The sequence below is a fragment of the Thamnophis elegans genome, chromosome 1, assembly GCF_009769535.1.
Source record: "Thamnophis elegans isolate rThaEle1 chromosome 1, rThaEle1.pri, whole genome shotgun sequence".
Taxonomy (NCBI): Eukaryota; Metazoa; Chordata; class Lepidosauria; order Squamata; family Colubridae; genus Thamnophis; species Thamnophis elegans.
Window position 1 is genome coordinate 149518791 of NC_045541.1, and position 16061 is coordinate 149534851.

Consider the following 16061-nt stretch of genomic DNA (forward strand, 5'->3'; position numbering starts at 1 on the left):
AAAATTGGAAGTTACCACTAAAATGTATCATAAGTGCCTTTTAGCAGTTAGACTTATATACCGCTTCATAGGGCTTTCAGCCCTCTCTAAGCGGTTTACAGAGTCAGCATATTGCCCCCAACAACAATCCGGGTCCTCATTTTACCCACCTCGGAAGGATGGAAGGCTGAGTCAACCCTGAGCCGGTGAGATTTGAACAGCCGAACTGCAGAACTGCAGTCAGCTGAAGTAGCCTGCAGTGCTGCATTTAACCACTGCGCCACCTTGGCTCTTCTTTTGTTGGAATGATTCCAATAGATATCAAAAACTATTCTGTAGGACATGAAAAAGTGACTCATAATTTGTCTTCTTGTGAATACATTTAATATTAAAAATCCTTCTCTCTTATTTATGTTTTTACAACCAGCAGTATGCATCCAGCTCATCTGGAGGAGAAAGTTCTTGCGAAGAAGGCCACGTACGACGACCTCCTCATCTCAGACCATTTCATCCAAGGACTATAGCTCTCGATCCTGACATTCCTGTATTGAATCTTTCTAGTGAACATGATTATTCCTCAAGCAGTGAGCAGTCCTGTGACACTGTTATCTATGTAGGTTCCAATGGTACTGCTTTGTCAGACAGAGAGCTGACAGATAATGAAGGCCCTCCAGAATTTGTCCCCATAATCCCTTCTTTGAACAAAAAAAGAAGCAAGGACAATTGTGGTCTTCCAAAAAGCTCTGACAAAGATCACTTTAAGTGTAACACCTTTGCAGAATTGCAGGAAAGATTGGAGTGTATTGATGGAAGTGAGGAACCTGTCAAGTTTCCTGTTGGAGAGATTGCTGCTTTAGCTTCCAATAGCACAGTACCCATGCCTACAGAAAATGGGCAATCTAAATCCAAACCATCTTCTCCTATTGGAGGCTTTAAAAAACCATTTTCACAAGAAACAGGAACTCCAAAAAAGGGACAAAGCATTTATTTCCAGCACAACATCACTTGCCCTGAAAAGAAGGCATCTCCTTTAAACACAGAACATGCCAAATTGCAATCAAAACCTGAAAGCAAGAGAGTAGATTTCAGTGGGAATAATGAAGTAGTGGTTGATTCCTGTCAAGTATCAACAAGTCATTGTGCTAAGACTCATGAATCAAGTCAAGCTGATGCTGAAATGGTTGTGAAAGAAAAAACTTCTTATATGAAGAGACCGTTGCCCAGCCCTGCTCCTCCACCACCTCAGCAGCAGGAATGTCTAGTGACAAGCAAACAAGCATATCTAAAGGTGGATCACAACAATTCCATCAGGACCCCACCTGTGGGAATGAGTAAACAAGGGACTAGTGAAACTGAACATAACACCATTGCTAATGACCCAGAACAGCAGGCAGATGGTATTGAAGTACATAGATTTCGATCATCTTTCCGAGGCCCGTGCTTTGACAGGGATATACTGACAACAACAGTGACTTTGCAGAAGCCTGTGGAACTCAATGGTGAAGATGAGCTTGTCTTTACAGTGGTTGAGGAGTTATCTATCAGTGGTATTATGGACAATGGAAGACCCTCTAGCATCATCAGCTTTAACAGTGACTGCTCTCTTCAGGCTCTTGCCTCTGGTTCTAGGCCAGTTAGTATCATCAGCAGTATAAATGATGAGTTTGATGCTTATACCTCTCAGGCAAGTACAACAGGTGTCAACATTGATATTGTTGTACCATTTTCTGAAGAACCCTTCACTAGTAGCAGCAGACGTTCCTCGATCAGCTCATGGCTAAGTGAAGTCAGTATCTGTACAATTGGAAGTGAAGGAGCCCATCCCAGTGATGGTTTTCTTATGCAACCCTTGTATGACTATCACAAGTCTCAGGAACCTTTAACTTTGGGTTCTCCTAATATCTCTGCTCCCTTGAAAACTACCTTGAATGATAGCGGCTTTTGCTTTTCAGAATTGGAGAGTGAGAGCATGAATTCAAGCAAAACAGCCTCAGGAGTCAATAGAAGCCTTCAAAACTATGACTTAACCAAAGTGTGTCAGATTGGAAGTACTCTTTGCATCACTGATCAGGCCACAAAAGTTAAGCTTTCTAATTCTCAAAACACTCCAGTGATTGAAACTATACACTCCAGTCTTCCCCGAAGAACAAAAGCTACCTCATCTCTGACTCATAATAATACTCTATGTGATAAAGAACTGCAAAAGCCACATGTGATGTTTGACGATCCCTGGTTGGTTCGCACAGACAATCGTCTGGAAACTAATACCACAGATATGTTACCTTCAAATTCTCAGGCATTTTGTACACAGAAGCAGCCACCAAGATCTACCCAACAATTTGGTAGCACAACTAAAGCTTTAAAATCCCAGACATTAGTTGCCTGTTCACAAAGGGTGGTAGACGGTTGTGAAATGAGCTGCAAGTCTTCTAGTGGAGTTGCTAAAAAATCTGAAGCTTTCCCTAAAATTCCACAGCTTAAAAGAGGAGCCACCACACTGGGAGTAGTTCCTGTGTCACACAGCAGTGGTGCTTTTACAGAAGGTATGCACAGAGGGAATTCTGAGGCTGCTTTTGCCATTGGGAGCCTGAAAAAGAAGAATGCACAGCAAAAGATGAGTATGTTACCCAGGTCAAATGGCATAATACCTCCAGCACCTCCCGTTCGTAAATCCAGCCTTGAGCAAAAAAATGGAGGGGCCAAAGCTGTAGGATTAGAAGCTAGTAGGGCTGCTGCAGTCAAACATGATGATGATATTGATTCACGACTGAGAACTGGGTTATGTACTACTGAAAATGCCAGTAGCAAATATAGCCTCCGAGGAGACCATTCCTTGCCAAAAGCAACTTCAAGTTTAAAGGCCAAGGCATCAAAAAGTGAAGGTGTCCATTGTTATGGGAGCCACACATCCCTTGAGAGATGTGACAGCTTGCTATCTGTGGGAGGAAAAACTAATCTGAATAAGGAAAATGGTGGTGGCAGCCTTAGCAATGGCAGGAATGGCCGGCTAGTCCCCAGACTGGGAGTTCCTCCTGATACTTCTGGCCTGACCTCTCCTCCATCGTGCTCCATGTCTGTATCTTGCAAAAATAGTCAAATGAAAAGTGCTACCAGTCAGAAAACTGCGATTGGTGGGAATAAGAGCCGTAGCCTTTCAGCGAGTGGATCCAAGTCTCTGAGCTCCTCTGTGAAGTCTTTGGCTCAGTCTGCTGGGAAGAACTCTAGCATTCCTTTGAGTGGGAAAACAGCTCCAAAGTCCACGCAAGGCATGAATAATAAACCTGGCCGAGGAACAATTATGGGAACTAAGCAGGCCATTAGGGCGGCCAATAGTCGTGTGAATGAGCTAGCCTCAGGAAGCTCAGGCAAGATGAGCCATTTCCGGGGTTCGACAGACTCCGATAGTGGCAATGACAGTGGAATAAATCTAAGTGACGAGAAGTCACAGGTCCAGATGCTGCCATCTCCATACAGTAAGATAACTGCGCCAAGGAGACCTCAGCGCTACAGCAGTGGGCACGGGAGTGATAACAGTAGTGTCTTAAGTGGGGAACTACCACCTGCAATGGGTAGGACAGCTCTTTTTTACCACAGTGGTGGCAGCAGTGGCTATGAAAGCATGATCCGTGACAGCGAAGCCACCGGCAGTGCTTCTTCAGCGCATGATTCCATGAGCGAAAGTGGGATGTCATCACCAAGTCGCATGAGAAGTTTGAAATCCCCAAAGAAAAGATCAGCAGGTAAAAATACAATAACTACAAAAACCTGGTCTTAGAATTTCTGTTGATTTGTGTCTGCAGCAGGTCTATCACAACCTTAAACCATGAATACCACAATCTTAAATTAGTGAATAAGGTAGTTGAGAAAATGCCATCATAGTAGTCCTTGAAACTGAAGGCATGTTCAGACCTGACAGATTTTTAATTTGTAAGTAGCACCTGAGCTTTAGCCTAAGAGGCAAATGATCAATCTGCATGGCTTAATGAAAGAGGCAGATCCTCAATACTACATTTTTGATTAATAAATTCTGTCACTGAACTCCCTAAATACATGTTAACTAGTAATGGCTATTTGGAACCAGTTGTTTTATTATGGGACAGGTGTGACTGCTGCTCCATGGGGATGCTAGCAGATTTTACTCTGTTTCATACAAATTACATGGGAGAGGTTGAAGTTTTCAAGGGCAGCTTATGTTTCCCTGAAGAAAAGGTAAAAAAGAATACAATTTCTCAACCTTCCCATGTAATTCTTTATTCTAGTACTTTTGGGGAAGTTTCCATGAAAAAGACCAGGCAGTTACTTTAAAATAGATACTGTCTAATGTTATAATAGCTCCCATCTTATCCATAAATATTATATTATCTGATGTTAGATTCATCTGAATAGCTGCAAATGAACAGGGTATGAAGCAAGATGGACAGTTGTGTATATGTGTATGTATGTATCTGTTTATACACACACAGACACAATGCTCATGAAGAGTATGAATAAGGGCATGTTGATGTATGATAATAAAAAGGATTGTGAATGGATGTGTTGAATATGGCATGGATGGCTTTGTCTAGTCTATATTTAGCTCAGTTAAGCCAACTGCCATCATGGGCTACCAGATTACCATAACCCACAGAAGACAACACAACCCACAGAATACAAAAAGAGTCTCAACCAGGTTTTGAAAAGATATGTTTATTTGAAGGTGTTATTGTATAATTCTAGCAGATACTCATACAAAACTCTGATTGACAGGTTCCCAAATGAAAATTATGAGCACATAAAGGAATTTGGAAAAAGTGTGCTAAAATGTCTGATTAATGGAACTAATAATCTATAAAGCTAAGAATCAACTGAAATTAGAAATAGATTGGAGATTTACCAATCAGCATAATAATTCCAGAAAAAGCGCCTTTTCGCTGAAGAACTTATTATCATGTCCTTCAACTTTTTAAAAATTGATTTCTCTTAAGTTTGAGAAAAGAAAGTGGTAGGGAGGAAGAAAGAGAAGAATCAACTGACAATTCTAGCTACTGGGAATAATATAGTTTAGTTTCCTAAACTTTAGGAAAAAGAGGAGACCAGAGTAGCTGCCTGCCTATACAATAGCCCAGCTTCCCTTCTTAGGCAAGATCTAAGAAAGAGCAGAGTTCCCAGAGGTTTTGTTCTCTTCAGCAGCTAGACTTTTCTTGAGTATCTAGACCAGGGGTGTCAAATTCAATTTCATTGAGGGCCACATCAGAGTTGTGTTGGACTTCAGGGGTGGGCGTGGCCAGAATGGGCATGACTAGCATGTCACTTGTGTTAGGGGGGTGTCTGTGGTGGCCTGAGCATTCTGCCAGCAAAAACAGGTTCCCAAGCTCTGTTTTTGGCTGCAACGGCCTCCTGCAACCCTCTGCCAGCGAAAACAGAACTTAGGAGGGCTGCATGCAGCCCTTGCAAGTTCTGTTTTTACTGGCTGAGGCACTGCGGGCCAATCCTTCACTATTTCTAGGGCAGCCCTATGGGCCCGATCTAAACACCCCATGGGCTGGATCCAGCCTCCGGGCCTTGCATTTGACACCCCTGATCTAGACCTTTAAAAATTTTCCCAACTTACTGAAGTCTCAGGCTTATTAAACTCTGCATAGAATTCTCCATCAAGATGGCATGGAATGTCCATTTGCCAATGTGACATCTCTTTACCCTAAAGGATGCTGTATTAATCCTGGGAGAAATAAACAAAACTTAGACTATCAAATGAAAAGTCCTGTGAATATTGTTAAACTACTGTCACAAATGTCAGAGGGAAAACACCACTTTTTAAAATATAAGTCTGAAATCTACCATCCCTGGTAGGAGAACCTTAAAATTCATTGCCGTGACTTATCCATTAGGGATACAGTCCCAATTTAAAAGCCATAGATGATATTTGGGTACCATTTCCTCACAGGTCTAGGATCTATATATACAAATATATAGAGCTGTGGTAACCAGTTTATTTTACTGTGTGACCTATTGTTTTAAAGACCCAATTTCAGCCTTTTCAGCTGTTCTCTTTTCACAGCACATCAGCTTCCTAAGTCTCTCCTGCAAATCAATATTAACAGCTGTGTAAAGTTGCCCACATATTGAAAGAGTATTATGGCTGATGGATTTGTATTTGGTTTTGCCCCAGGAAATGCTTTATAAGGCATTTCTTTTTAAAATGACACACAGTTCTTTTCTCAATTTGAATAGTCCTCTGCTGATAAATGACAGTTTACCTTTTGGAGTGTTTAGTTGCTTTGCTCCTAATTTAGTCAAATGTTCTAGATTTGGGGAGAAAGAAAATGAATGGTATATTCCTATTGAAAAGTATGTCTGAATTCAGTTGGGCTTAATTCCAAATAAATCAGTACAATTGTATATGCTAATGAACATTTTTTTGAAGCTAGCATAGCCTTAGGGTATGGATAAATGATCATAAAGCAAAAAATCATGACTGCACTGATTTATGACAGCAGTTCTGGTTGCAATTGTTCTGTGATTTCTGCAAAGTTGTTAAGGGCATTGTCATGTGACTGCATCTTGTGACTTCCTGCTGACTTCTCCATTGCTTTGCTTAACATAAGCCAGCAGTGCAGGTTGCAAATGGTGATCATGTGACCATAGGACATTGTGACAGTCATAATTTGGGTGACATAATTTGGCTGGGTGCCAAATGCCTTAATTGTGATCATGTGACCATGGGGATATGGAATGGTTGCAGCTTCGAAGATGGTTGTAGATCTCCTTTTTCAGAGAAGTCAAAGCTTTGAATGATCACTGAATGCGTGATCACTAAAGAGGGCTATCTCTACCAAATGAAATAAAAATATAGCATTGTAAAGACTCAAAATTGTGTTCATGCAATGAACTTAACAATTACAGACTTCACCCATTTTCTCAATTTGCCCAAGAAGCCTAAGGGCCTGTTGCTCAGATGAGTTTAAGCTGGTTGTTTCCATGGAAGTGTCCTCAGGGCTTAAATTCTATCACATTATTATGGACCTATGCCATCCGGGTTGGATAAGACATATCAGAGGTGCTATGTGGTTGACTCAAAGTTGTGATTAATAACTCACTGAGGATGGTATGTGTCACTCACCTTGAGGGGGGTAATGGTATACTTCCCTTTTAAGAGCGGACTTTGGATCTAACTGTACAGTCTCCAACTTTCCTTTTTTAGGGAGGTTGTTAAAAGGTTGTAGCTACTCAGCTTCAGATAGCCCTGGATGAAATGTATTTGTCCCCCTTTTAGTCAAGGTTTTGCTTTGAGACATGCTTATGGATGAGGTCTTGGGATTGGGGAGGGGAGAGATGCATCTATCTTACCCCTACTAGACCTGTTAAACACACTAAATTTTTGGTTTTCTTCTGGACCAGCTATGGAAGTGGGATATTTATAGTGGTTCTTCCCCTTCCTCTGTGGCTACTTTTATTTGGTGTTGGTGGGAGGAAGAGATTGAATTCTAGGACGCTGCAATGGTCTTGAATCTCAGGTCTTGAGATTCAGGTTTTGAATCCCTTGCCCTATTTTTCTACATTTACACAAGGCCTCTGGCAGAGGTCATCTAGTGGCATGAGGTGTGGTATCATCAATGTACACATTTACACATCTCTACCTCTGGCCAACCAAGCAGTGCTGTCTTGGGACTGGCTTGGAGGCTGCAGGGATTCAGATGGGGCAGAGCCAACTCTGACTCAACCCTAGCAAGATGGAGTGGCTCTGAATTTTCAGTCTCCTGGTTCTGGTGATGTATCATCTTTACTCTGGCCAGGGAGGCACTCTCCCAAATAGAGCTTGCATGGAACTTTGGGTTCTCCTAAGCTCACATTTCCTGCTGAAGGAGCAAGTCTTCATGCAGCTTTGTCTTGTGTGCCCATTGTGCTCATTCCTGGACCAGGAGGCCTTGCTCAGTCACTGATGCTCTGGTACTTCCCAGTTGGGTTACTGCAATGCCCTCTATATTGATGTGCTTTTGGGGACCATCCAGATATTTTAAGAGGCCCAGAATACAGCAGCACAGCATTCTATGATTTGCCCATATTACATCACAGGTGTGTGATCTGTAATGAAAGCAATTTCAGTTTCCTTCTGGGCGCAATTCAAGGTGGTTGTTATCACATTAAAATCTCTGGATGGCATGGACCCAGTTTATCTGTGGTCATTTCTGGAGCATATCTGTCACTTTTACTAGTCTAATAGGATATGTGTATGCTCTAGGTCTCTTGACGTACTGTAAATGGCACCTAGAAAGCACACCTTTTCTGTGGCAGATCTGACCCTGTGGAACTCTTCCCCTTGAGATTTGGCAGGCCCCCATTTTATTAGCTTTTTCAAAGCCCTTGAAGAGCCAGTTCTCTTCCCAAAAGTGCTGGAATAGGGAGAGGCTGGAGTCTAGTACAATTGAATGTCAGTGTTTGGATTTGTTGTTTTGTGAGCCACATGGATTATAGGGGATCCTTGATTTATGACCATTTGTTCAGTTCAAAGGTTAAATGAATATAGCAATAGCAGTAGATTTATATACCGCTTCATAGGGCTTTCATCCCTCTCTAAGCGGTTTACAGAGAGTCAGCATATTGCCCCCAACAATCCGGGTCCTCATTTTACCCACCTCGGAAGGATGGAAGGCTGAGTCAACCCTGAGCCGGTGAGATTTGAACTGCTGAACTGCTGATCTAGCAGTAGCCTGCAGTGCTGCATTTAACCACTGCGCCACCTCGGCTCTTTAATGAAGAGGACTTAGGATGAGGCCTCAGAGTTCTGGTATTGCCGTTTCCCTAGAGTCATGTGATCATGATCGCCCACCTTCCCTGCCAGCTTCTCACAAGCAAACTCAATGGGGAGACCAGTTGGAAGCTGGAAATCATGGTTGGATGAGATTTTTGCTTAACAACCTGAACAGTCCTTTAACAATAGCAATCAAGACTACAATTGTAAATCAGCTTGGTCACATGCTTTTTTGCTTTATGGCTGATTTTTTTTTTTTTTTTGCTTTACAACCACATCTTTTAGCTTATTGTGGTGTCATGTTTCCTGAATCCTATTGGGCTATGTTTGATTGCCAATCATTTTGAGATGGAAACCCATAGAACTTTGTATGTTAAGGCATCACAAAATTAAGGAGAGAAAAAGAAAGGAGTTTTGATCAACTGATATTTGTAGGCATAAAAATCCAGTGTGAACTGTTTAGTTTCAGCTACAATTATGCTTCTTGATTATATAGCCGTGGGACAGAATTTCACTAGACACATAATGTAATTATTATAGCAAAATGTCTGTGGCTGTATATATATATGTATTTTAAATATTGTCTGGGTTAGAATGTTCATGGATTTTTTTAGGAGGCAAAGATACAAGGACACTTTTTTTTTTAAATCTCAGGCTTCCAGCGCCGTCGACTGATTCCAGCCCCTCTTCCTGATTCTACATCGCTGGGCAGAAAGCAGAATGTGGCTGGCCAGTGGGTTGATCTTCCCCCTTTACCAGGGACTTTGAAAGAGCCATTTGAAATAAAAGTTTATGAGATTGATGATGTGGAACGATTACATCGACATCGACAAGAGGAAAGTGAGGTCAGGATATATTTTATAACAAAGTGGACAATATAAATTTCACAATCCGTGAGCCAAGATTGTAGCTTAAGATCTAATACACAAGCAGAAGAACAGTTTGTAATTAAATCAATATCATAAGCCATTTTTAAATAGTTCATATTTTGGGGTGTCTTTCCCATTGAAAATAATTTGGTCTACCATTAATTGTGTTTAATATAGTTGATGGAGTGAGTGGAGAATATCAATTAATACATTATGAGTAGGCTTTATAATAATTGCCTGCCTGATGAAACTTTATGGGTCTCCTTTCACTAAAGGGTCATTAACTCTTTATGTAAATGGCACAACATATCATTTAGAATTCTGTTAAGTTCAAGATGTTGTGAGTTTAATTTATTTGTAATTGGCAAAACAATCCAGTTAATTCTGATAGGTAACAGGAATTACAATCATTAGTTTGCTACCTGTTTAAAATAACTGCTTCTTTTATTTCATTTACAACAGCCTTTCCAGGATGTTGAAAAGGTAAGTCATGTATTTCCATCTTATTTATCTCTTCAGAGCTAGTTATTTTGTGGCAAACATAAAATTTTCAATTAGTTGTGTTGTGTGCACACAATTGGGGATGGTTTCAATGCAGAACCCTCAGGCCAATGGAGGAGATCCTAAGTCAGTTGGGGAGTTTGTAAAATAACTTCTCACCGAAATGCTACACGTATGCATTTTTATGTTAATTGATAACTCCACAATCAGTCTCAGATCTTTTATTATAAATTGTTTCTAGGGTTATAGTATCCATTATTGTAAATTGTGTTTTGCTGCTTTTTAAAATTTTGATTATATTTGAATTTTATTGGCACCATTATTTCAGCTTTATATATAGTTTGTTTTTGTTATCCTGAAAGCTTAAACATCAGACAACTAAAATGGGAGTAGAGACTTTGTTTTCTCTCCTCTACTTTTACTCTGCAATCCCTCCACCCATCCACTTTCAAACCATGTTTAAAATGAAGCAAGACAATTGTAGCATGGGTTATGGAGCAAACCAGATGGGGCATGATTAAGCATCCCACCTGCACATAGAATTGGGATTTTGAAAGTTTATTTTTTTCTAAAGGAGTTATATTTTCTCATTTCACAGGGGAAAAAATAATTTCTGTACATATGGTTGTAATTTAAGAGTATTGTAAAGGAGCACATTAACTTAGAATGGCAATAAGTGCCCTAAGTGCTTGTAGAAGATTGCTTTATTAGATTAGCACCCATGAAAGTTCACTTTCAGCAAAGATAGGATGGGAGAGAACTTAGCTAATGTTTAATATTTCTTGTTGAAGCTTCATGTGAGTAGTTGAAGTTGAATGGTGTGGACTGTAGACTTTTGGGAAATAGGGAAAAGCAAGCAGATGGCCAGCAAAGAGTTACAGATGAGTAATTTTTGTCCCCCTAAAGGGCTTGATATATTTTAATACAAAGCTGAAAATCCTAGAGAGACGTCACCAACGGATTAGAGAAATGAAAGCAAAGCATGAGTTGTTGAAAGAGGAATTGGAAGAAACAAAGTGCAGGCTGATGTTGGATCCAAGCAAGTGGAAAGGAGAATGTAAGTATTTATTTAGTGCTAATAGCGAAAGTGCTTGATTGACAGAACATTATGAAGAATGGTACTACAACCTGAATATTTTAATGCAGTGTTTTGATCCAGAATTGTTAAAGAGCTATAGGGATAGATATTAACTGCCTCGGTCTCTTTTCATAATTCATCCTTGTACTCCCTCTGTCCTAGCTTCATGTTAATTCAATTTTAAAACATGGAGCTCTTTTAAAATATGGTGGCAGAGCAAAGTTAACAAAAAACTAAAGTAAAACATTTAAATAAATTAAAAAAGAGGTTAGCAAAAATATCAGCATTTGATTCAGGAAAAACATTTTTTTATTGACAAATCCATGTTTAGTGTACCATCAGCCTCTCTGATTATTTCCCCTTTCCATTAATCCATTAGTAAAATGTAATTGTTACCTCTGCAACCAGGCCCACTATGGATAAAAATCCCATCTCAAATTTATGCTGAAATTCAATCAGTTTTTTGGGAAAGGATATATATATATATATATATATATACACACTTAAAGTCACAACCCCTGGTATGCCCAAGTATGGGAGGAAGGTCACACTTCCACTCTCTGTCATTAGGCTCGTCACAAGAGACCATCCAGACAGAAACCCAATATTTTTTTTACTGTTGCCTTTTTTGTTATATTTGTTATATTTATGTCTCCCTTTATTTATTTATCAGCATAAATATAACACACACACACACATATATATATATATATATATATATATATATATATATATATATATATATATATATATATATTTATATATTTATATATATATTTATTTATATATATATATATATATATATATATATATATATATATATATATATATATATATATATATATATATTTATATTTATATATTTATATATTTATATATTTATATATATATATCCTTGGACAATGGAAAGGGCATACAATTATTCCAAACAGTAGCTAAGATCTTGACTGAACTGTGCAACAGATTCAGGAACCCCAAGTTCCTTTGGAATCCCACTAGGTCAATTAGATCCCTCCTCTTGGAATCTCCTTTCTTAGAAATTCTTAATGCATAATGCTTGTTTAAGATTATTACATTATTATTTCTAGAAACTTGTTTGGATATTAAACACCTTGTTTGTTTTTTATGCTACTAGTTGAGGTTGATCCTGATCTCGATAAGGAATCTCAAGATTATCTGGAGGCATTAGAACAAGTGACGAGTGAACTAGAGCAATGTGTAAATCTGTGCAAGTCGCGTGTCATGATAGTCACCTGCTTTGATATTGGAGTGATTAATGACATCCAGGATGGAGCACAAGAAGTGGAAGTTTGAAAACATTTGTGAAGGGATTTAAGGCAGTGGAACCAAACTTTCAAAGGAAGGAAGAAAAATAGGTGTATTGGAAAGTGATGGTGGACGTGTGAGAATTTATTGCGACAAGGAATGTTGTGGAAACCAGAAACTGTCAAGGAATTGGAATGTTCTAAACCTTTATGGTGCCTCAACAATCTATGAATTGTACAAAGCTTACCATAATTTCTAAAAGAGAAAAGCAGAAAAAAAATATGCCGAGAACTGTTTGAAAAGCGAAGTGCCTTTACCATTCATTTGTGACTTGTTTTCTTAATTTTCTATTTGTTGTTAGAACTGAAACCAGCAAATCAAAACAAATCATAAAATGTATTCCTATGAAATATTTTCTACTGTATAGTGTAATTTATGACTATATGTAAAAACAAAACAAAAATTGTAGCAAAAGCAATAATTATGTTTTCATACCTGAATTTGCCTCCTTGCTTCACGGAAAAGCTGGTTTATGTAGCAGAACAACAAAAAATTATATTGTAATTGCTTTTTCATGGTTTAGGATTTGATATATTTTTATGAACATTATCTATTGGAAAGGTATATAATGACATTTTGGAACACTTGCTTTGTATTCAGTTTTGATACTCTTTTTCAGAACATGACGAACATGCTTTTTCCATGTTTTTCTATACAAATATTAGGGCTGAAATGTTTGATAGACTGATCTGTTACATTTGTCAATGAAAACACCATATGTTTGATTAAAAAGGTGCCTCCTGATTAACTGAGCAGCAGATTTTAAAACCTTTGTTTAAACTTATTTTTAATACAAGGAAAAGCTGAGGACAGCATGTGGCATACTGTAGCATTCCCTGTTCTCTCTGCTACTTACATAGATATGTCTGTTCCAGGTGGTGCTTATTGCAAAATACCTGTACATGTGTTTTTTAAAAAAACAAAAGTTACATTACTTTTTCCTCTTCATACCTTTTGTTTTTATTTATGTGCATTTAAATGTATTTACCATTTAATTGATTAGTAAAAAGCCAAGCTCAAATAATTGATTGGCCGAAATTTCTTTTATCAGACAACAGTTCTAATAAATAGGTTAACCAGTTAGGTAATTTCATGGGCAACATTCCTAAATTCCCAGAATGGCCTGTGATTATTTGTTGGTAGGTCTGCCATAAGAGATAGGCAGTGAAAGCCTTGGTAACAAAGGTCAACCTGTACATTATTGCACAGACATAATTGCATAAAAGATCCAGTGGCTTCTACTTCTAGTCAAATCCAATTTGGGAGAGAAATCTTTTTCAACGGTGACACTTTACTCCATTATTGTAGAGCTGCTAGAAAGAGTGTTTGAGGTAGCAATTTACCAGGTAGGATATGTGTCAAGCACCATACCATGGTTTTGCTTTTGAAAATGGCCTCCAATCTCTTTGACTAGATGAAAAGAGCTATAAGAGCTTTTATACACATGTACAGTATGTGTATTATGTAGTTTTGCCCTAACTCTGATAATTAACTGCATTCATAACTAACCCCCTTTCCTAGAATTCCTTAACCAGGGGTTGGCATCATGGAATCTCTTACCCCAATATATCCATCTTGGTTTTTTTACCATTGGAAAAGCTCCTCCCACCATAATTACTGTCCCACTGAACATGCCTGGGGTGCCTGGTCATTGTTCAATCTTGGACCAATGGCATGTTGAATTGGGGAGGGATGGTGGGGTATTGAGTTGCCAGCCCCTGCCTTAATCTAGCTTGATGAAGTCTGTTAACTACACTGTGGCTTTTCTCTCTTCTGAGTGCAGGAAAAAAAGAGTTGGTTCCAGACTTCGTCACAGGAGCAGACCCACTGAAATAAATTCATTTCCTTTCAGTGGGTCTACTTATTCTATGACCAGACTGGATCTAGTCCTCTGTTTACAGCCAAAATCGCACAGAAGTGGGGTCAAATGTTTTCTTGGGGGAGGGGGGTAATTATTAAGTTAGGTCCATATTTTTGTATAGTTTTAACAATAAATATAGCATTTGCATTTTATGAACTTTGAAAGACAAAATATATCTTTTTACAGTTTTTCTAAGGAAGGCAAACTCTCAGGATTGTTTCTAGACATGCTGCATGAATTTTGTGCTCTTTCTCCCTTTCTTTCTATTCTTTTTAAATAAAGCCACTTTCCAGTGGAGACTGTTGATAAACTGTTGCCAAACAAAATAACTTTTGGAAAAGTTTGATAGTGTATGTAATGACTACATTTCATAAGGAACCATATTTTCTATCATCTTACTATGTACGGGGTTGTGTTTCCCCTACAGATCCTTTGTATAAATGTATACAACAATGGCTTGCTTCAGCTTTTCCATGTGAATAAAAAGATTTGTCTATTGCTACCTGTTTTCTTAATTTTAATGAGTACTCTTGTCTTCTCTAGCAGTAGGGAATGGGATACTTTTACTTGCCATCCTTAAACGAACCAGGGCAAAACACCAGGGTAGAAAGTGGAAGTGCTAGTGCCCCCTTAGCTATGAAAGCCAGCTGGGTGACCTTGGATCAGTCATTCTCTTTCAGCCCAATTCATTTCCCAAGGCTGCTGCTGTTGTGGGGAAAATAAGAGGAGGAAGGTATGTTGGATATGTTCGCTGCCTGGACTTGTTTGTAAAAATAATGAAGGCAGAATACAAATAAGACAAAATAAAAAGTTCACTGTATATGAATTAAAATACATACATAGTAGCTAGGATCTCTGTGATTTATATTAAATAATATTCAATCTGGGTTGGTCACCAGGACCAGAGGTTTATTCTTTGAGCTTTTATGCTCATCCTCAAGGGACTTCTTTCTAGGAGAGGGAGGGAGAGGGAGGGAGGGATGAGTAGGGGTTTTTGAATCCATAAAGCCCAACGATAGGAAGAGGAACCATTGATGGTGTCGGTGGAGGAGGAGGAGGTATAGTATAACTTTGTGGGAACCATTGTTGGCATAACTCTTCTGTAAAGGAATAGAAATTCCTTTATATTCAGGGAATATAATACAGGTAGTCTTTGATCTACAACCATTTGTTTAGTGATTGTTCAAACTTATAACAGCATAAAAAAGTGATTTATGACCTTTGCTGCATCCCCATGGTCACATGATTAAAATTTAGACTCTTGACAAATGGCATGTATTTATGACAGCTGCTATGCCCCAGGATCACCTTTTGCAACCTGACAAGCAAAGTCAATGGGGAAGCCAGATTCACTTAACAACAATGTTACTAACTTAACACCTGAGATGATTTACTTAACAACTGTGGTAAGAAAGATCATAACATGGATCAAAAATCAACTCCCTTGCCTAGCAACAGAAATTTGGGGGAGTCATTTGGGTCATAAGTCAAAGGGTGCCTGTAGCGTGAATTGGTCAGTATCCAATCCATCCTATAAAACAAAAGGGTAAAGGTAAAGGTTCCCCTTGCACCTATGTGCTAGTCGTTCCTGACTCTAGGGGGTGGTGCATATCTCTGTTTCAAAGCTGAAGAGCCATCACTGTCCAAAGACGTCTCCGTGGTCATGTGGCTGGCATGTCTAAATGCCAAAGGCACATGGAACACTGTTACCTTCCCACC

The 16061-nt window shown here is 38.9% G+C and overlaps 1 protein-coding gene across 1 annotated transcript in view; it reads left to right on the forward strand.

The window, feature by feature from the left end:
* Window positions 1–14802, forward strand: part of LOC116505357 (kinesin-like protein KIF26A) — a 167507-nt gene extending 152705 nt beyond the window's left edge. The window contains exons 12-16 of the mRNA XM_032212583.1: window positions 407–3719; window positions 9362–9552; window positions 10039–10059; window positions 10984–11134; window positions 12291–14802. Of these exons, the coding sequence (XP_032068474.1) occupies window positions 407–3719; window positions 9362–9552; window positions 10039–10059; window positions 10984–11134; window positions 12291–12469 (3855 nt within the window). The 3' untranslated portion in view covers window positions 12470–14802. The remainder of the gene's footprint in view (window positions 1–406; window positions 3720–9361; window positions 9553–10038; window positions 10060–10983; window positions 11135–12290) is intronic.
* Window positions 14803–16061: the final 1259 nt, after the last annotated feature.